The 23,212-nt window shown below is 33.4% G+C and overlaps 1 protein-coding gene across 1 annotated transcript in view; it reads right to left on the bottom strand.

Moving 5' to 3' along the window:
* The window catches only part of FNDC3A (fibronectin type III domain containing 3A), a 169,044-nt gene that overhangs the window by 118,748 nt on the left and 27,084 nt on the right, over positions 1-23,212 (bottom strand). The window contains exon 2 of the mRNA XM_044668236.1: positions 7,589-7,726. Coding sequence (XP_044524171.1) covers positions 7,589-7,687 — 99 coding nt within the window. The 5' untranslated portion in view covers positions 7,688-7,726. The remainder of the gene's footprint in view (positions 1-7,588; positions 7,727-23,212) is intronic.

Genomic DNA, 23,212 nt, shown 5'->3' with positions numbered 1-23,212 from the left:
TTTACAAACTGGAAAGAACCAAAAGCTGGCATTATGGTTACAAAAAAAAATCACATTATCATTTTCAAGTGATAGTATGTTTTAAAAATGCAGATATTATAACTTTAACAATTATTGTTCTAAGATGAAAACCAGTTGAGGCCTTCATTTCTAAGTTAACACCAAACAGGCAAATTCATAGATTATATTCTCAATCAGGGCATCTCTTCATAACAATTATACTCTATCCTCTGACTGCTCTCCCACTGTGGATCTAATTACAGATTTAAATGGAAATGTTAATTATGCCATATTTGAAGCCTTATTACACTTTCACTTACTGTAACTCTCATGCTTTTATTTTTCTCATTCAACTGGTGCTATGACAGTGACAAAAACTGCTGTAAGAGTCTCATCACCACTCAGGATGTTGCAATCTGTTCCATTCACTAAATACTGAAAGTAATTCTGATTAACTCATCTCTGACTTATCAACCCAACAAACTACATTCTGAGTTCTATTTTTTTCTATATTTATATATATAGTATACATGTTGAGGCAGGATGTAAAAGGCACAACTGACTCTCACTATTGTCATCAAAACCTACCTCAACAATTGCTTCTTATCAAAATGGCAAATGTAGAGTGAGTTTCTTGCTATATACAAATGTATCATGTAACCATAGAAACAAACAAAAAAAAAAGGGTAACAGCAGAATTTGATTCAAAATTGTCCAATGTCAGTCAACAGAAGGTTAGGATTTCAAAGAAGGTTCTTCCAAATATATTTGATTTTAACATCATGTTTTTAATTTCATTTTTGAGCTGATATTTCAGTATAGTTCTATTCTAAATTTTGCTTCTATACTGAGAATGTTTGATACAACAGACTCATAGTTTGTAAACAAGTGCCTAGATACATGTCCATTAAGAGATTAAATTGGACACTTTTATTTCTGAATTCTTTGCAAAAATTAATTTAAATTATTACAACATCATTTGGAATTTGACTTTCTTCAAGGTTCAATCCATAAACTATAACCTAAAGGAAGCCTTTTGTAATTTCCCTAGTTATTAGCACTCTATTCTTCCTCAAATAGTTTTTGCATGTACTCATGTATTTATATACTATGTCCTACAAGAAAGTGTAAGTTTCTTATAGCCAGGGATAGTTTTCACTTTGTTCTTATATTCTCAGTGATAACTGCTTATTGGACTAGTATATAACTCATGGTATGTGCAGACACATCATTAACCTGAAAACAATTTTTAAAAGTCAGCTGAAAATGTAAAAAGAACAAAGATCAGAGTAAAAAATATGAACTATATTTGAGGATATATCTATACAGTTTAACTAATTTTAATGTTATGTTTGATTCTTTTCATTTCATCTTTAAATTTGGTTGAAAATTCCTTTCTAGTATTTTTGACACTACTTGTTTTAATTAGTAATCTCCTGTCCCCTCCACAGAATCAGAGAGGTCTTATTTGGTTAACTCATTTCTTTGATTTTTAAATTTCCTTTTGAGGATTTCTAGTAGTAATAATTATCCATTTAACCCACAATGCTCCCAACTTAAACCATGATCCAGTTAATTCACACAGACACACAGTACATTTGTTAAATTGAACAGAATTCAACAAATTGCTGGCATAATATGATAAAATCCTTTTTTGAAAAATAAAGTCAATTTTGTGAGGGGAGAGGGATTTCTCAGGAAAATAATGTATTAGAAATTTTAACAAAAAAGTATTTTCTACATGCAAAATGTTATTAAACTTTATAAACTACATTAATAATTAATAAATAAGAGTAAACTCTTATTTACTGATGCAATTGGTACACTAAAAGACAAAAAAAAAACTTGCATTGAGACTTAAAAAAATCAGTTGATGTTCATTACCAGTAATGTTAGTAAATGGAAATGCAAGTTTCTACAAAATAGAAGTTTCTTGGAAAAAGTTAAGTTTGTAGACAGGATATAAACAGATCATAAATAAATATAAGTTTTAGAGCTCCAAGGAAATTTTTGTAAACATATGGTCAAGTCTCTTCAATCTGCAGAAGAAATTGCTTTGGACTCAGATTCTTCATGAGTAAACTAAGGCACAGAGAAGTTAAATAATTTGCCAAGGTTATGAGGTAAAACTGAGAACAGAATTCAGGTATTTAGTGTTCATTCCATTACACTATTAACTCATGCAAATTCTACATTTCATCAAATTTCTGTGTGTATAAATTAAGGGGAAACACTTAAATGCATAAGTCACTTATATGTGCATAATTATTACATAACCGGGCATGCAATTATGGAAAAATCTCAGCTTTTCAAAAAAGTAATTAGCTATAACATATGACACTACTCATGGAATTTTTGAAATCTGAGCATGGGATTTGAAGTAGAAAGTCTGTTTTTTATCCCCAAAGAGAAATGGAAATAAGGACTAAACAATTTAATGTTTCACTTAAAAGAAGAAAGCAAAGCACTTTTGTTTCAAATATTAGCAAAGAGGAGTTAAAAGAACATTCCCAAAAGGGACAAGCAAAAATCACTGAGGTAAAAATGAGGCAAATCCCAGGAAAGTACAAACAGTAAATGAGTTTTAGTTGGAACAGAAGATCCAAAGTGAGGAGAATAAAGGTATGAAATTGGGTACAAAACAGGCACATAATGAGGGTTTTGAGAGAGAAGGCAATAATAATGAAAGCATCTTAAATAGGAAAGAGGCACAATGAAAATGTTATTAAGTTGTTCTAGAAATTGTATTTAAAATTGGACCTAGAGTAGAGAAAGAATCAGGATGATACTATCAGACTTGAAATAGATCTTTAATTAAAACAATATTTCTGGAAAAGTAAGGTGAATTTTTCAAAATTTCACAGAGTAAACTACATGAAATATTGCATCATTGATGACCTTGTTGAGTGCAAATCACATGGCCCATCTCTAGCCAGCCCTAACTCTGTCTCAGACTCTACTTAGGCTATTTCACATATGCAACAATCAAGACACAAATCCCCATTTCAACCCTAAGTCTGGGAACACTAATCAAATTACTACTAGTCATTGTCACTGTAAAGGATATGTCAATCAATTCCTTTATGGCTCCATTCAGCTTCTTCTTGCCTGTGCCCCTTCTCCCCCTTTAGCATTCCTCTTCTCTGTCTTGCTGCCTTTCTCATTAAACTATAAAGTCCTTGTATTTGGTATAGAATAAGGAAAAGGACTAGATCTGTGATTCTGTCAACATGGGGAACTCCCAGAGAAGGAACTCTTTTGACCACTGTAGGTTGGCCCATTGCCTGCAATGTATTATCACTTTACAATGCTGTCAAACTTACAGGTGTGCTGGGAAAATGTTTTAACAAAATACATAAAAATATGATACAACACAATCTTAATTTGTGGTTTTCTTCTACGTCTATATGAGTTTTCAACACTCTGGGTTAGAACACTGAGAGATAAAGTGAGTGATTTAAACAGGATCACATCTTGTGTGTTAGAGGCAAGGTCTGACTGTAGCTCTAGTTGACTTGCAGGCCAGCTCTTTAGCCACTGCACTTCTAAGGTCCAAGGAACTGGGTCAAAGTGCTGGGGAAAGAAATATAAAATGAAAACCAGGTTCTTCATTCAAAGACTTTACATGAACAGCTAGGTCTATGAGTGTTTATTCAAAGAGGGAGAGTATTAATAACTAGAGGGCCAACAAAGCACTGGAAGTAGCAAAGGATCTGAGACTTGGAAGGAACCTAAGGATTCTAAGAAACAAAGTTAAGAAAAAAAATGCATTTTAGAATGAGGGTCAGCTTGAGCAAAGAAGAGAACTATTGTTAAATTTAAGTTTTATGATTTCAAAAAGTTTGAAGGCCTCAATTCACTGGAATCCACAGGAAATATGAAGTAAACCAGGAGTTTGCCTAACCTTTATGGTGTCAATGACCCCTCTGGCAATCTGGGGAAGCCTATATATGCCTTCTTAAAGTAGGATTTGTAAATGTATGAAATACATAGGATTACAAAGGAAACAAATTATATTGAAATATAATTAAAGAATTAAAAAAAGTTTAGGATCCCAGACTTAGAACCCCAATATAGACCAACTGTCATAACCTTGGGCATATTCATTCATTTCTTGACTCCCTAGCTTTTTTCTACTGATGAAGTGAGGATAATAACATCTATTTCTACTTATGACATCAGAATTATAGGAGGAAAAATATGCCAAGTGTGTAATGTGCTTTTAATTTGATGAAGAAAGGCCATATACAAAAGTTATGTGTTGAATGAAGTTATTAATGAAAGCACTCTCAATATTTCTCTCATAAGTGAAAATATGTAGGACTAGGATAGCAGTCTTAAAAGTTTCAAAAATCATCAGGCATTATTTCTAGTATTTGACCAGAAAATCAGAATGCTATAAAATAAATTTATATACTGGAATGATTAAAAAAAAATAAGGGGTCAGCTGGGTAGCTCAGTGGATTGAGAATCAGGCCTAGAGAGGGGAGGTCCTAGGTTCAAGTCTGGCCTCAGACACTTCCCAGCTGTGTGACCCTGGGCAAGTCACTTGACCCCCATTGCCTACCCTTACCACTCTTCTGCATTGGAGCCAGTACATAGTATTGACTCCAAGATGGAAGGTAAGGGTTTAAAAAAAAGAAAATAAGTAATAGGTAAATTAATTTTCATGTTCATAAAGTGTAAAGTTGAATTTCTGATTGCTTAGATGATGGATACACATTTTTAAGCTTTCAAGATGAGAAAATAAGGTTCATACAATAATATTTAATGCCAAAGTTTGGCTGAAGATAAATAGCTAATATTCAGAACAGCAATGCTTCAATAAACTCAATAAAACAAAGTTCCTCTTGATCCACCAAAACAAAGCAATATTTTAAAAAACTGAATGAACAATGAAAACCTTCGACATGGCAATGGTCAAATTGAAATGGAACTCCTGTCTCTCATTTCCTCAATGACATGGAGATAAAGCTATTTATGCATTAACAAAGCTCTGTATCTAAGGTAACTTTTCATTTATTTCACAGAGCAAGAGAAATATGAATAATCCATTCTACAAACCTTAATAATAAAGTATTTAATAGTGGAAGATTTTCTATTTTACAAGATGTTCTATCCTGGAAGTGCTTATTTTAAAATACAATATTAAAAAAAAAACAAAAAAGTACCAGTTTTCATATACTATTTAGATGACAAGTACTTGTTTTTAAAATATTTTATTCAAAATTAGTAACAGTAATGTGAAACTAGTAGTTTAACTGGGGCTACAAATGTAGACATTCTTTAATGAGCTAATATATTTAAGATGTGTGCTCTCAATTTAATGTGTTGGATCATTCTGGAAGCATTTGGAAATACGCATTCCCCAAGTTAAAAATAGTTAGGAGACTAAAAATTAATTTGTAAACCTATTATTTAGAATACGTAATAAATTTTCCCACAATTTTTTTTTCTCAATAGCTGCATAGGTTTGACTTACAATGCAGTGAACTTTATACTATTAGAACTAGCATGAATTCTGGATCTTAAGAGGAAAGATTTTATGGGATATAGAGGCAAGGATTTGGGGGAATAGCAGTAATGGAAAGCACAGCATTAGAGTAGTAAAGCAGAGCCTGAAGAGAAGAGTAAGAAAGGGGAAAGAGAAGAATAGTCCCCACCTTCTGTGCACTAGTTCAGCTTGGGATAAACTTGTCTCTGATTTCCCCCCAATTTCCTTTTCTATAGCCTTCTATCTCCTCCTATTCTATAATTCCTCAGAATTTTTTCTCTGGACACTGAGTCTATTAGCAGAGAAAGATGGCTAGGAAAGAGGATATAAACAGAGAATAGGACCTATTTTCCCTCATAGTGGAGGGAAGGGAATCTCTGTTATCCACTCAGCTCTCTCAGGGAAATTAAGAAATGGCAGCAATGGAGAAGTATTATGTATTTGTGCACACACACATACAGAAATAATAATTGTATATAGTTACATATCAATGACTGCTGAAATCTGAAAGCTGTTAGAATAGCAGTGCCCTCTCCAGACCACCAGCCCTAATACATAGAAGCTGAATTTAAAAATAATAAGAAGTAGAACATCATTAAAGTTTTTTGAGCAAAGAATGATAAAAATGACATCTTGAGGAAACTGTACAAAGAATAGGTTCCAAGCTTGAAGAGATCTATGAGGACATCTAGTTCAAACTCCTCAATTTACAGATGAGGAATTTGAGGCTCAGAGAGGGCAAGTTGCTCAAGGTCACCCAAGAAATTAGAGAGGCAGAATTTGAACTCAAGTCTTCAGGCTCCAGGGCCAACATTGTTTCTGCTGTACCATGCTTACCTCTCTCACAGACTGGAAGAGGGAAAGATTATTTAAGATATCGACTATGAAACCACTGAGAGTAATCAAAGCATTAGCCTATGCCTAGGGTCTGCCTCTACAAAATATTTTGTATATATTTTATATTTATTAATGTATGCATACTGTTACCCCTGAAAAGTCTTTTAAGTTCCTTTAGGGCCAAGATAGTTTCATTTTTGTCTTTGTATCTCTAACCTATGCTTCTTGAATAAACTGTCCCAAATTGGCAATCATAACAAAACTAATGGCAGTAATTTTTTAAAAAGTTGATGGATTTTTGCAGGCAATTGTAAAAGAAGAACTTTTGAAGACTAGGATCCATCTACAAAGAACAAAACTGGAACTATGTTTAAATTATAGGCAAAATACATAGAAGAATTTTCTGATTGCAAATGTCAAGAACAGTAATAAACTACAAAAGGAAGATATATGATTTTTTTCTTCTTTTCTAGATGTTTTAAGAATTCTGGCTTTAGATGTTTTTGGTTTACTTATGCCAATAAGTAGGAGAGAAGCTTAGACAACCCTAAGTAAGATCCATACAATTCCATAATTCAAATTTTTTTCCAAAGTGAAAAGACAAACTGAAAACACCAATAATCATAATTTGAATGCTTTTTATTTGCATATATTTACATATATATATTTCATACATAGTATTTTTTTCCCTGTGGGATACTGGTCACATATGCTTAATCAGTCTATTTATTTAGCTCAGCGCAAAATTTAAAGATATCATATAACTATGTTAATAATATTTGTTAAATTAAAATTTTTAATATTTAAGTAAAAGGTGCCATACTGGAAAGTTTCACACTTTCCATTACCACAAATTCTCATCAGAGTAAATTCTGTTAAACTTATGTGTCTACTGAAAAATGGAGTGGGTTATATTATTATATAATAAAGCCACAAAATGTGTGTGAAGCTCTATTCTTCTAAATTATTTGACTACTAATGTACACATGGTTCAAAAGTGTATCCAGAGCAACTTTAAAATCAACTAAGCTCCAGTGCAAGAAAAATTTTAAAATACCTGTACAAGGTTTGACTACAAATAAGAAACACATGTTCCTCTACCATACATGAAGGATCTAATAATAATATTTCATATCTTGTTATGTAACATTAAAGGGTAAATTAATATAGCATCTATATCATCTTGAAGATCTACTTAGTTCCTGTAAGACTAATGACTACAAGTGGACAAAAGGAAGAAAGGACTAGTTTCCTTACCTGTTGTGCTCCATCCCCACTTACAATAGGTGCTGGTAGAAGAGGAATATCGCTACTTAAAATCTGAGTTGTGTCCAAGAGAGGTGGATGCTCTGCCATTATTGGTAAAACATTAATATACAGGATTACCCTCCAATTCTGAAAAACAAAAAGTGATTTATGCATACTTCTTTAAAATAGACAAATAGATACATCAAAATATCAGATTCATCTAAACTATTAGCCTAACAAATTACATTTTCAACTGAAATTTAGTGTATACTATCTAAATTGCACTAAAAGGAATATTTTAAAATACTAAAACCAGTAGAAGAGGAAGGGTAACTGGAGAGAAATCAGATGAAAAATAGAAATGGGAACATAAAATTTATGTAAGGAGAAAAATAACAGGAAAAAAGCAGTAGAATAAATCATGTCTTTAGTGTACTTTAAAAACTAGAAATGTATTTGACAAAAACTGTTGGGAAATTTGGAAAACAATATGGGAGAGATTAGGTTTAGATCAACATCTCACACCTTACACCAAGATAAATTCAGAATGGGTGAATGACTTGAATATAAAGAGGGAAACTATAAATAAGTTAAGTGAACACAGAATAGTATACTTGTCAGATCTCTGGGAAAGGAAAGATTTTAAAACCAAGCAAGAGTTAGAGAAAATTACAAAATGTAAAATAAATTATTTTGATTATATAAAACTAAAAAGCTTTTGTACAAACCAAAACAATGTAGCCAAGATCAGAAGGGAAACAACAAACTGGGAAAAAATCTTTATAACAAAAAACTCTGACAAGGGTCTAATTACTCAAATATATAAGGAGTTAAATCAATTGTATAAAAAATCATGCCATTCCCCAATGGGCAAGAGACATGAATAGGCAATTTTCAGGTAAAGAAATCAAAACTATCAATAAGCACATGAGAAAGTGTTCTAAATCTCTAATAATTGGAGAAATGCAAATCAAAACAACTCTGAGGTATCACCTCACACCTAGCAGAATGGCTAAAATGAAAGAAGGGGAGAGTAATGAATGTTGGAGGGGATGTGGCAAAGTTGGGACATTAATGCATTGCTGGTGGAGTTGTGAACTGATCCAACCATTCTAGATGGCAATTTGGATCTATGCTCAAAGGGCTATAAAAGAATGCCTGCCCTTTGATCCAGCCATACCATTGTTGGGCTTGTACCCCAAAGAGATCATAGATAAACAGACTTGTACGAAAATATTTATAGCTGCGCTTTTTGTGGTGACAAAAAACTGGAAAATGAGGGTATGTCCTTCAATTGGGGAATGGCTGAACAAACTGTGGTATATGCTGGTGATGGACTACTATTGTGCTAAAAGGAATAATAAACTGGAGGAATTCCATGTGAATTGGAAAGACCTCCAGGAACTGATGCAGAGTGAAAGAAGCAGAGCCAGAAGAACATTGTACACAGAGACTGATACACTGTGGTAAAATCGAATGTAATGGACTTCTGTACTAGCAGCAATGCAATGACCTGGACAATTCTGAGGGATTGATGGAAAAGAATGCTACCCACATTCAGAGGAAGAACAGCAGGAGAGGAAACACAGAAGAAAATCAACTGCTTGAATACATGGGATGATGAGGACATGATAGGGGATCGAAAGTACCATACCAATGCAACTATCAACAATTTGGAAATAGGTCTTGATTAATGACACATGTTAAAACCAGTGGAAATGCATATCGGCCAGGGGAGGGTGGAGGTCGGGGGGTGAAGGGGAAAGTAAGAGCATAAATCTTGTAACCATATTAACTTTTCTAAAATATAAATATTAATAAATGTTTAAAAAAAACAAACTAGAAATGTAAGGGGCATCTAGGTGGCTCAGTGGATTGAGAGCCAGGTCTAGAGATGGGAGGTACTAGGTTCAAATCTGGCCTCAAGACACTTCCTAGCTGTGCAACCCCTGGACAAGTCACTTAACCTTCATTGCCTAGAAGAAAAAGAAAAAAACCTAATAATACAGATGGAAAATTTATATTAAATCTTAATCAGCAAATATATTTTATATTCAAAGGAGGAAGGGAATAATCACATACAGTGCTTAATATTTGCCAAATATTGTGCTAAGCACTTTATGAAAATTATCTCATTTAATCCTCACAACAACCCTGGGAGGAAGGTATTATTATTATCCTTATTTTACATAAGTATTATTATCCTTATTTTACAGTTGACTGAGACAAGTAAAAGTTAAGTGGCATGGCTAAAGTTACACAGCCAGTAAGTACCTAAGGTGGAATTAGACCTTAGAACTTTTTGACTTCAAGTCTATTGCTCTATCCATGGTACCTACTTAGTTACCTCAAAATAACTATGCTTTTATTCTATTTGACCAGTTTTTATTTTAAGTTTTATTTTCATTTAATACAATATTTACAAATTACATGTAAAAATTTTAACATGTAAAATTACATGTAAAAAGTTTTTTAAATTAATTTTCTTTAATTTTGATCTCCAAATTCCCATCCTTCATCTCCCTCTTTGTGAAGGTAAACATTTGATACTGAATATACATGTGAAGTCATACAAAACATAATTTCTGATCTGTCACACTGTAAAATATAATGAACAAAAAATTTAAAAAGGAAGAAAGTAAAAATCTGCATTTAGAGTTCATCAATTCTCTCTCTGGAGGCAGAGGAATTATCTTGAAAACTGTCTGGATAAGAACAGCTAAGTCTTCAGTTGATCATCATTACAATAGTGCTGTTACTGTATACAATGTTCTCCTGAGTCTGCTCACTTCACTTTGCATATATTCATATGTCTTCTCAGAAAACCATCCTACTCATCATTTCTTAGAGTACAGTACTAGTCTATCACATTCTTGTATGCCACAAGTTATACAGCCACTTTCCAATTGACAGGCATCCCCTCAATTTCCCATTCTATGCCTCTGCAAAAAGAACTGCTATAAATATTTTTGTACAAAACAGGTTCTTGTCCCTTTTCTTTGATTTCTATAGGATAAAGACCTGGTAGTAACATTGCTAGTAAAAAGGACATGCAGAATTTTATAGCCCTTTCATAGTTCCAAATTTCTCAATAATGGTTGGACTAGTTTACAACCTCCACCAACAATATGTTAGTAATCCCATTTTGGGGGGCATCTCTCTCCAACCAGCATTTGTCACTTTATTGTTTTGTTAAGTTATTATCGGTCTGAGATAGTATAACAAAACTGCTTTAATTTACATTTCTCTAATCAGTAGTGATTTAGAGCAATTTTTCATGTGATTATGAATAAGATTTGATTTCTTCTTTTGAAAACTATGTGTTCATATCTTTTGGCCATTTATCAACTGCAGAATGTCTCTTACTTTTATTAACTTGGCTCAGTTCCTTATGTAGTTGAGAAATGGGGCCTTTATTAAGGAAAATAGGGGAAATTTTTATATTTTCCTGTTTTCCTTCTAATTTTGGCAGCATAAAAGCTTTTTAATTTCATGTAATCAAAATAATACCTTTTTCTTTTGTTCAAAAACTCTTTCTTTGTCAATAGATTTGATAGGCACATTTTTCCATTCTTCCCTAATTTACTGATATCACCCTTTATGTCTAAATAGTTTATCCATAACTTGGTATACACTGGGAGATGTTGGTATATACCTAGTTTCTGTCAAACAGTTTTCCAAGAAATTTCTGTCAGATATTGAGTTCTTACAACAAAAATGTGGATCTTTGAGTTTATTAAATAGTTGATTGTGATCATTTACTACTATGTATTGTATGCTTTTTCTATACACTGCTCCATCACACTATTTCTTAGCCAGTAGGAGATTGTTTTAATGATTACTACTTTGTAATATAGTTTGAAATCTGGAAATGATAGGTTATATTTGATTTTTTCACTGATTTCCCTGATATTATTGGCCTTTTGTTCATCCAGATGAATTCTGCTACTATTTCCTCTAACTCTACAAAATAATTCTATGCAAGTTTGTTTGGTATGGCACCAAATAATTAACTTTGGTATAATTGTAATTTTTGTTAAAGTGGTTTGGCCTACCATGAGCAATTACTACTTCTCCAATTGTTTTAGAGCAAGTAAAAAATGGTCTGTAATAGTGTGCATACAATCCCTCGGTTTGTCTTGGCAGGCAAGCGCCTAAGTATTTCATATTGTCTATAGTTATTTTTAATGAAATTGATTTCACTTCATTTCAAAGAAACTATTTTCCATGAAAATCTCTTTCTCTTGCTGCTAAGTTTTGTTGATAGTATATAGATATGCTGATGATATATATATGAGGGTTTATTTTATATGCTACAATTTTGTTTAAGTGGTTCACTGTTTTGACTAGCTTTTAGATGATTCTCTAGTGTTCTCTAAATATACCATTCTATTGGGAAAGATTGATAAGTTTTGTTTCTTCAGTTCCTATTTTTAGACCTTCAATTTATTTCCTGTCTTATTGCTGTAGCTAGCATTTCTAGTACAATACTGAATAATAGTGATGATAAAAGACATCCTTGCTTCATTCCTAATATTACTGAAAAGGATTCAAGTTTATCTTCATTACTGAAAATGCTTGTTCTTGGTTTGAGATACTAGTTATAATTTTAAGGAAAGTTCCACTGAATTCCTGTTTCCTAATGTTTTTAAATAGAAATGAGTATTGTATTTTGTCAGTTTTTTTCTGCATCTACTGACGTAATCATATGATTTTTGTTTTGTTATTGATACAGTTAATTATGCTGACAGTTTTCCTAATGTTGAATTACTCTTGCGTTCCCAGAATAAATTCCGAGTTTTTGATCTCTTCAATATGTTGCTATATTATCCTTGTTAGTATTTTATTTAATTTTTTTGGAATTGATATTCATTAAGGAAATTGGTCTATAGTTTCTTATTTTGCTCAATCTGGTTTAAGTATCAAAACCAAATTTGTGTAATAAAAGAAATTTGACAAGACTCCAATTGCCTTCATTTAAAAAATTTCTCTAATATCAGGACTAATTGTTTCTTAAATGTTTGGTAGAATTCACTTGTAGATCTATCTGGTCCTGGGAATTTTTTCTTAAGGGAGCTAACTGAGAACATATTCAAATTCTATTTCCAAACTTAGGGCTACTTAAGTATTCTTCTTACCCTTCTGTTAACCTGGACAGTTTATATAGTTCATCCATTTCACTTAGACTGTCAGATTTATTGGCATATAATTGGGCAAAATAGATCTTAATAACTGCTTTAATTTTCTCTTCACTGGTGCTGAATTTACCTTATTCATATTTTTAATTTGGTTTTGTCTTTTTTATAATCAAATTAGTCAATGGTTTATTTTATTGAGGGCTTTTCTCCCATAAAAACCAATTCCTTGTTTTGTTAATTAGTTCAAATGCTTTCTTACTTTCAATCTTACTAACCTCTCTTGATTTTCAGAAGTTTTATTTTGGTATTTAATGGAAGACTTAGTTTTTTAAAAAGTCTTTTAGTTATTACATGCCCAATTTATTGATCTGCACTTTCTCTTCTTTTATTGATGTATACTTTTAGATATAAAATTTTACATTAACTACTGCTTTACCTGCAAGCCATAAATGTTTGAATGTTATTTCATTGTTGTCATTCTCTTTAATAAAATTATTGATTATTTTAACGATTTGTTCTTGACTCATTTGTTCCTTAGGATTAGTTCTGATTAATTTTTAATTTACACTTCCACGGTGCTTTATTCATTGTATATTTTTTTTGCACTATTGTCTTTGAAATGGTCATTTAGAATTTGTGCTTTTCTACATTTGGTTCAATGATATTTAGGCTCCAATACATGGTCAATTTTTGTAAAGGTGTAATGTATAGTTGAGAAAAAAAGTTTACTGCCTTTATCTCAGTCAGTTTTCTCCAGAGGTCTATCATACTTAACTTTTCTCAGATTCTATTCATCGATTTGACTTCTTTCTTATTTATGAGTAGAATTACTTGGCAGAGAGAGAGAGAGAGAGACAGACAGACAGACAGACAGACAGACAGACAGACAGACAGACACAGAGAGAGAGACAGAGACAGAGACACGCAGACAGACAGACAGAGAGAGAGACAGAGAGAGGGGAAAAGTTGAGGTTCCCCATATGTCTCTATTGTGTGAGTTCATCCCATTCCCATTTAGCTATAATCACTAAATATGCATTTCCCTCTATCTTATTTTATTCTATTTATTATTCTCTCTTTTTATCCTGCCCCTCTTCTAAACACTGACTTTTCATCACCTCCCTTTCTCTTATCCAATTTCCTTCCTACATACCTTTTGGGTAAGATAAATTTCTATTATTAATTTGAAAGAAATATAAAAATGTGTACATTTCTCTTTTTGAATCAATTTAGATGTGAGGTTCAAGTATTGCCTATCTCCCCATTTTCCCCTCTACTGTAAGCCATTTTATATCTCCTCTTTCATGAGATAATTTTTCTCATCTTTCTCTTCCCTTCCCCCTTCTCCCAGACCTCATATCTTTCTTGCATCCATTTTTTACATAATCCCAACATAATCAACTCACTCCCACTCTTTCTATGAAGCATCCTTCTAAGAGTCCTAATAATGATAAAATTTTTAGAAGATATATGTATCATTTTCCCATAGAGGAAAATAAAGTTTAACTTAATTGAGTCCTTTATGATCTTTCATATTTATCTTTTTTATGCTTCCCTTGAGTCTTGTATTTCGAAGTCCAATTTTCTATTCAATTCTAGTCTTTTCATCAGAATTGCTTGAAAGTCATCTATTTCATCAATTATTTTTTCCTCTGAAGGATTATACTCAGTTTCCTGGGTAGGTTATTCTAGGTTGTAATCCTACCTGCTTTACCTGTAGAATATCATTTTCCTAGTCCTTCAATACTTTAATGTAGAAGCTGCTAAATCTTGTGTTATTCTGACTGTGACTCTATGATATATGAAAAAAATTCTTGTTTGTAGTATTTTATCCTTAATCTTGAAGCTCTGGAATTTGGCTATATAGTGATCCCTCACCTATTATAGGAGTTACATTCCAGATACCCTCCTAATAGGTAAAAATCCATGAAGTAGTGGGAGAGCAAATAGACCCATGCTACAGTTACTGAGCCAATTAACACCCAGGATACAGAACACAGCACTGTGGTTTGTTCTCCTTTCATCAGCCAATAGTGTGCTGTGTATAATCTTACATTGGCAAACTTGTGCAAGTGGTAGGGGCATACTGCATTTCCATCGTGTACAATACAGTATTCATCCACAAAATCATGTGATATAGAGAAAACTCCATGATACAGAATTAGATATATATATATATTTCTTTAAATCCGCGATACAATGAAGTCACAATAAGTGAACTGCAATATAGCAAGGGACGACTATAATGTTCCTAGGAGTCTTCACTTTGGGATTGATGAGTCCTTCAGGTTTCTATTTTTGCCCTCCAATTCTAGGATACCAGGCCAGTTTTTGGTGATGATTTCTTAAAATATGTCTGGACTTTTTTTTTTTTTTTTAAATCATGGCTTTCAAGTAGTCCATTAATTTATAAATTCTCTTCTCAATCTGGTTTCTAGGTCAGTTGTTTTTTCAATCTCTTTCTCCTTCTTCTGACTTTGCTTCATTGTTTCTTGATGTCTGATGAAGTCATTAGCTTCCACTAGCCCAATTCTAAATTTTGAGGAATTATTTTCTTCAGTGAGCTTTTACACTGTTCTTTCCATTTAATATCTTCTGTTTCTTAAGATGTTATTTTCTTCAGTGTTTCTGTGCCTTTTACCAAGATGTTGTTTTTTTTTTATAAATTATCTTCCTTTGCTTTGATTTCTTTACTTAAATTTTGAAAATTATTTTTTAGTTCTTCTAGGAATTCATGTTGGGCTTGTGTCTAATTCACATTTTTCTTCCTTTTGAGGCTCTTGTTGCTATTTTGAATTTACTGTCATCTTCTGAACCTGGGTCTTATTCTTCCCCTTCACTTTAGTAATTTTTAACAATGAGTTTTTTTTTTTATTGGCTCATTTTTCTACCCTATTTCTTGACTTGGAACTTTATGTTAATATTGTTGGCATTTTGTTGGCAATGGGGAGAGGATATTGTCTCAAGCTTCAGGCCTTTCACACTGCTATTTTCAGAGCAGAATAGTTCTGTTGGTTTAGAAGACTTCAGTGTTCCACAGCGGCATATTCTAGGCAGAGGTATAGTCACTGTTCTCTTGGTCTACATTCTGATCCTTAACTAGGAAGGGCCCCTGATCCCTTGCGATTACAATAAATACTGCTCCTAAGGGACCCTCCATTCTTCAGAATGGAAATGATATTGTTACTTAGAGACCCTTATCCTTCATGACTAAAAGTGATCATCTACTTCAGAATCCCTGATCCCTAGGACCAAAAGAGATATTAACGGTCAGATCTTCTGCTTCCTTTTTACCAAAAATGCTTCTTTCTATACTTGAACTATGACCCAGAAATATGTATAGGCAATGGAGTTGCCAAAGAGCATATGGTCCTGAGTCCAGGGCTAGCATATTACCTTATAATCTCTTTCTGACCAGTTGCCAGATCCCCTTCCCATCTCTGGCTTGAGAATTCTTGAAGGTGCTGCTATGATCAACCACCACCACCTAGTGTTTCAAATATGTGGGCTCTGGACCAGCCAACATTTCCATGTCATATATTTCTCCCTCTAACTTCCTAAGTTATGTGACCTTTTATTGGTTCTGCTACTCCAATATTCAGTTTGAGGTTCTATTTTAAAGTTGTTTGGAGGAGAATGTTGGGAGATCTCAGCTGAGGGCTTTCTCTACTCTGCCATAATGGCTGTGCCCCTAGGAGTTCCTAATCGATTAGCTATGTCCCTCTTAATACTGGGTAAGGCCACATTAACTTTCTTGCTTTCCATATCACACTGCTAAATTAGATTGCATTTGCAGTCCACTAAAATTCTCTGAGCTTTTTCAGAACAACTTGTTTCTCTATTCCTTCCCCATCTTATACTTATGGTAATTTTAGAAATTCAACTTTAAGAGTTTTTACTTAGTCCCACTGAATTTCATCTTATTTAAATCCAAAAGTGTACTCCATGAAGAATTTCTCTTCCTAGCATTCACACTGTCCTTGAGCTCTTTCTGAATGAAGAATTTATAAAATATTTACTGTGGGTCCAGTTAAGTGATATGAATACATAAAATTATGTTACATGACCTCAACTGGGCCTTCACAATTGCAAGTCAATCCTTCTTATATTTCCCTCATCAATTTGATATCCTAGTTTTGATAGTAGTTCTTCCAAAGCTTCTCATCCCTTGTTAAGCCTTCTTCTCTACACTTAGCAACTGGTCCCATTGCTTTCTGGCAAATAGAAATGGAAGCAGTATCAGATTTTTATATTCTTGGGTTCAACAATTACTACAAAGACTGCTGCCATGAAATTAAAAGGAAAGGAAGATTGGAAGGAAAACTATGGCAAATCTAGACAATATACTAAAAAAGCAAAAACATCACCTTGCCAACAAAGGTCCATATAATCAAAACTATAGTTTTTCTAGTAGCAATGTATAGCTAGGAAAGTGGAGTGCCTCAGAAATGATGATTTCAAATTATTGTGTAGATTTTTAAGCATCTCTTAAACAGCAAGGAGCTCAAATCACTCAATATTTTTAAGAAATTATTCAAATTATTCACTGGAAGGTTAAATATGTAGCTGAAGTTGAAATATTTTGACAACGTAATGAGAAGACAGGACTCATTGGAAAAGACTGATGTTGGAAAAGATAGAAAGCAAAAGTAAAAAGAGATGGAAGAAATTGAGACAGATAGTATCATGGAAACAACATACATTAAACTGGATTGAACTTGAGAGATAGTGGTAGAGAAGTCTGGTGTGCTGAGGTCCTTAGGATCACAAACAGTCAGATACAACTGAACAACCACAATTCTTTCAGCTGAGAATTTTGACTAAGACTTGATCAAAAAAATTGAGGCCATTTATCATGAAATCCACCATCTCCTCTCTTTCTCATCTACCATTCAGGTGTCTTCTGCCACTATCACCTCCTTCACCCATTTCTCATATGATCAGGTAATACACAAAAGGAAGCTAAAAAGTCCTGAAAGGGTATAAAGCTTAGGTGATGTTGCTAAGTGAAATTTTGTAACATTTTAAGGTTTGTGAAAATGTGAAAATCTTTGGTATTATAAGTCTTATGACCATTTTAACAATAAGGAAACTGGAAAGGCAGAGCCAAGATGAAAGAGTAAGGAAGAAACTTACCTGAGCTCTCCCAAATTCATCTCCAAACAACTATAAAATAATGCTTAAAGATTTCAACTATAAAATAATGCTTAAAAGTGAAATCTGGAAAAGCAGAACCAACAAAAGGATGGAAGAGGTGAAACAATTGTCCATCCCAAAAGACAACTTAGAAGGACAGCAGGAAAGGTTTGCCTTAGTAGGGTAAAAATGGAATATAAACCAGTAAGGAGCCACATCTATGTGTCAGTAGCATAAACCAGCAACAAAGCTCTGTGCTGCCAGCACAGGCCATCAGGCTGCCAGGCCACAACATCCTTGGCTCAAGAAGCTTGGGAGAGTGTCCCCTCCATCCCAAGAGCATAGCCCAACTGTAATATAAAGTTAAAAGTTATGAAATAGGTTGGGGAAAAATTAGCAAAAAGAAGAAGAAAATGATCACAAAAAATTATATAGTGACAGGGAAGATCAAAACAGAGATTCAGAAGAGGACACTACATCAAGTCGAAACCTTAAAGAAAAATGTGAGTTGGTGCCAGGCCCAGAAAGAATTCCTAGGAGAGTTCAAAAGAGATTTTAAAAATCAAAGGAAGAAAAAGTGGAAAAGAAATGCAAGAGAATCATGAAAAAAAGGTCAACAGCTAGGTAAAGAAAGCACAAAAAATAGAAAAAGATGTACAAAAGTTCACTGAAGAAAATAATTCCTTAAAAATTAAAACTGGACTGTTGGAAACTAATAATTTCATTAGGCATTAAGAAACAAAATCAAATGAAAAGAATGAAAAAAAAAGAAGAAAATGTGAAATATCTCATTGGAAAAACAACTGATCTGGAAAAAAAAGACTAAGGAGAGATAATTGTAGAATTACTGGACTACCTGAAAACCATGATCCAAAACAGGAACCTGGACACCATATTTTAAGAAATTATAAAGGAAAACTGCCTTGATATCCTAGAACCAGAGAAAACAGAAACTGAAAGAATCTGCCAATCACTTCCTGAGATCTCTAAATAAAAACTTCCAGGAATATTATAGACAAATTCCAAAGCTCCCACAACAAGGAGAAAATACTGTAAGCAGGAAAAAAGAAATTATTCAAATATCATGGTACCACAGGCAGGTTTACAAAAGATTTAGGAGCTTCTACAGTTAAGGATAAGAGGGCTGATATTCTAGAAGGCAAAGGAGCTAGAATTAAAACCAAGACTTGTCCAATAAAATTTCAAGAAGAAAAACTGATATTTGATGAAATAGAGGCCTTTCAAGTATTTCTGATGAAAAGACCAAAGCTGAATAGGAAAACTGATTTTTAAAAATAAGACTCAAGAAGCATTTAAAAAAAGGGGGATTCAATAAGGTTAGGCTGTTTACATTCCTATGTACTATTTATAAGGAATGCAGGATGCATTAAATATTAGGAAAACAGTCATTATAATTAAGCTTATCAATAACAAAAACACAAAAATCATGATTATCTCAAGAGATGCAGAAAAATTTTTTTGATGAAATACAACATGCATTCTATTAAAACTCTAGAAAGCATGGGAGTAAACGGAGCTTTCCGTAAAATAATAAATAGTATATATCTAGGACCATTAATAAGCATTATCTGTAATAGGAATAAAGTGAGTAAGATCTGCTGATTATGATCAGAGTGTGAAGCAAGGATCTCTGAAAGATAAGGAGAAATTGAAGTAATTACAAATGGTAAATGAAACCAAACTATCACTATTTACAGATGATATCACAGTATACTTAGAGAATCCCAAAGAATCATTTTAAAAACTAGCTGAATTAACCATTTTAGCAAAGTCGAAGGATATAAAATAAACCCACATAAATCATCAATATTTCTATAATTTCTATAGGCAACAAATTCTAGTAGCAAGAGATAGAAAGAGAAATTCTACTTAAAATCACTATAGACAATATAAAATACTTGAGTCTCTCTGCTAAGACAAACTGAGGAACTATTGAAACACAATTGACAAAATATTTTTTACAAAAATAAAGTCAGATCTAAACAACTGAAAAAATATTAATCACTTATAGTTAGCTTGAACGAATAAAATGAAAAAGACAATTCTACCTAAATTAATCTACTTATGCAGTGCCATACCAATCAAACTACCCCCAAATTCTTTTATATAATTAATAAAAATAATAACAAAATTTATCTAGAAGAACAAAAGGTTAAGATTATCAAAGGAATCAATGAAAAAATGTGAAAGGAAGGTAGCTTAGCAGTACCAGATCTCAAACCATATTATAAAATTGTTATCATCAAAATAGTCTGGTACTAGCTAAGAAATGTAGTGATGGATCAGTAGAAAGGACTAGGTATCCAGTACATAACAGTAAATGACCATCGTAATCTAGTGTTTGACAAATATAAAGATTCAAGTTTTTGGTACAAGAATTCATTATTTGACAAAAACTGCTGTGAAAACTGGAAAACAGTATGTCAGAAACTAGGTAAAGGCCAATATCTTACACCGTATCCCAAAATAAGGTCAACATGGGTACATGATTATGACAGGAAGGGTGATACCATAAACAAATCAGGGGACATGGAATAGTTTACCTCTCAGATTTAGTGGATAAAAGAAAAATTTATGACCAAACAAGAGATAGTAATATGAAATGCAAAATGGAAAGTTTTGATATTTTATTTATTTGATTAAATTTTAAAAAGTTTTACACATACAAAACCAATGCAACCAAGATTAAAAGTAAAGTAGAAAGCTATGGGGGAAATGAGCTGGATGATTTCAGAAAAACCTGGACTTTCATGAAGTGATGCAAAGAAATGAGCAGAACCAGGAGAATCACTATACAAAGTAAAAGCAATATTATATGATGATCAACTGTGAATGACTTAGCTATTCTCAGCAATACAATGATTTAAGATAATCCCAAAGGACTCATGATGAAAAATGAAACTCATTTCCAGAAAGAGAACTGATGGGAATATAAATGTAGATAGAAATATACTATTTTTCACTTTGTGTTGTGTATGTGGTTTTTAATGCATTTCTTTTATAATGCAATTCATAGATATCATGTAATCTGAGTTGGGTTTTAAAGAAAGAGTAAGAATTCAATAGATAAAGGGGGAGGGAAGGGGTTTATTTGGGCATTAATTCAGTTATTTTTCAGCCATGTCTGATATTTCATGACACCACTCGGTGTTTTCTTGGTAAAAGATACTAAAGCGGTTTGCCATTTCCTTCTCCAGATAAGGAAACTGAGACAGAGTTAAGTGTCTTGTCCAGGGTCACTCAGCTATTTAATTGTCTAAAGGTCAGATCTGAATTCGGAAAGGTGAGTTACTAGGCACACTATCTACTGCACCACCTAGCTATCCCTATTTAGGCATAAGGAACAGTATTAGCAGGGGCTGGAAAAATATAATACAGCTTGGGGAACAAAAAAGTCCAGTTTAGCTAGTTATACTGTAGACTATACAACAGAAAGAACTGTATGCTATTAGATTGGAAAGCTAAGATTGCCAAAAGTCTTAAATAGCCAACAAAGGAATTTACTCAAAAGATGACAGAGAGTCAATGAAAGGTTTGGGACAGAATAGAGAGAGCTAAGAATAATGAGGCTAAATTTGGCAGCAGGATTAAAGACAATATGGATGGGAGAAAGAACAGAAACAGAAAGACCTGTTAGCTATTAAAACAGCATATGTAGGTATAGGAAGGAGCATATAAGAGAGAGTGTGAGACGGTAGAGTCAGTAGAATTTAATTTTAAAGATGAGAAATCATGGAGATAGAAAAGTCAAGAAAATTCCAAGGTTTCAGATTTGTGAGACTAAGTGAATAGGTGATAACACTGATAGAAACAGTGAAGGGAAAAAAAGAGAACTAAGTTAGGTTTCAGAGACATAAACTTTGAGATGCTGGGAAAAACTACCATGCAAAGAGGTCAGTGGTTTATAAACCTTTTTGATCAAGAGGCCCTCTCAGCAAGGCATTTTTCAACACAGCCCCCCCAAAGTGTTTATTTGTTTTTTAAATATTATGCACTATACTATACAGACATCATAAAAACAGCAATTTGTAAACTAAGAGATAATGGAAAAAAATTTAAGTCTTCAAGTCAAGAGAAAGACACTGGAGTTTATTGAGTAAACCTTCACATTAGGAAAAAAGCAATTTATAGAGTATGGGTTAGAGGTGAGAGATTAGAGGTGAAGAAAATGATGAAAAGGCAAATATTTTAACAGTTTGGGTCAGTTAAGAGAAGAGAAAGGTCATATAAGTAGAGCAAAGACAGAACAATAAATGTTGCTGAAGAAAAAATATATGAGATAGCAAGTGACTGGATACACTTAAGTAAGGGAAGGTGACTGCATGATAATGCCAACATTGTGAATCTAACTGAAAGGAGGAGAGTAGGAGCCTTAATAATATAGGGAAATCTGGAAGGGAAAGGGGTTTAAGGCACCTGAGGAGAGAGACAGGAGGAATAAGGATTGACATAACTAGTATGTTATGTTTTAACACTCTCCATTGTGTTAGGGCAGTGATGGGCAAACTTTATAAAGCGGGGGCCAAAGGAAAGGAAATGCTCATCTGTCAGTCTGTTTCTAAGGCAACTCTTTCGAAGTTTCATTGTATTGTATCCTACTCATTGTATTCATCAGATTAGGAATAATGTCACAAGGCTGGCTGGATAGAACATTTCAGGGGCCTGCATCTGGCCAGCCGGGCATAGTTTGACCATCACTGTATTAGGGGAAGGAGTGGAGAAATATTTAGAGGGGTAGTGAAGTTGCAGTAGAAACATTAAGATTGGCTGGAGATGGGGGCCAAGACGAGGAGAGCATATGGATGCATCTTCCCACTCTCCCACTGGTTGCACATACATTCTTTAGGGGTTAAGCCATAGCCCTGCACTGGGGTTCTTCATAGGCCCTACTCTAGAGAACACTGCTTTAGGTAGGTGAATATTTGAAGCTGGAATTTGGAAGAAAGAGGAAGAGTAACATATAAAGATTTAGAAGCCATAGGTATAGTGGTAAAAGCTTTGAAAGCCAAAGGAAAGAATATTAAGTAGTTAGAAGGCCATGTTTGCAGAATAATTTTTCTTGTTATATGTAAAAAACAAACAAAATCACCTTCTTACTGTCATACCAAGTAGTCGCTGCAGAGATTTCCTTGGGATATTTTACAGGTGGGTCAAGATCAGTGATTATTAGCACAGGGAATTCCTAGAAAGGAAACGCCCTCTACCAGTAGAGATTCCATCTCTCTCTCTCTCTCTTCTCTCTTCCGTCTCTGTCTCTGTCTCTGTCTCTGTCTCTGTCTCTGTCTCTGTCTGTCTCTCTCTCTCTCTCTCTCTCTCTCTCTCTCTCTCTCACACACAC

This window comes from Gracilinanus agilis, chromosome 3, assembly GCF_016433145.1.
Source record: "Gracilinanus agilis isolate LMUSP501 chromosome 3, AgileGrace, whole genome shotgun sequence".
In the NCBI taxonomy this organism is placed as follows: Eukaryota; Metazoa; Chordata; class Mammalia; order Didelphimorphia; family Didelphidae; genus Gracilinanus; species Gracilinanus agilis.
The sequence above is the reverse complement of the archived record's forward strand: the minus strand, read 5'-3'. Positions and strand labels throughout refer to the sequence as shown.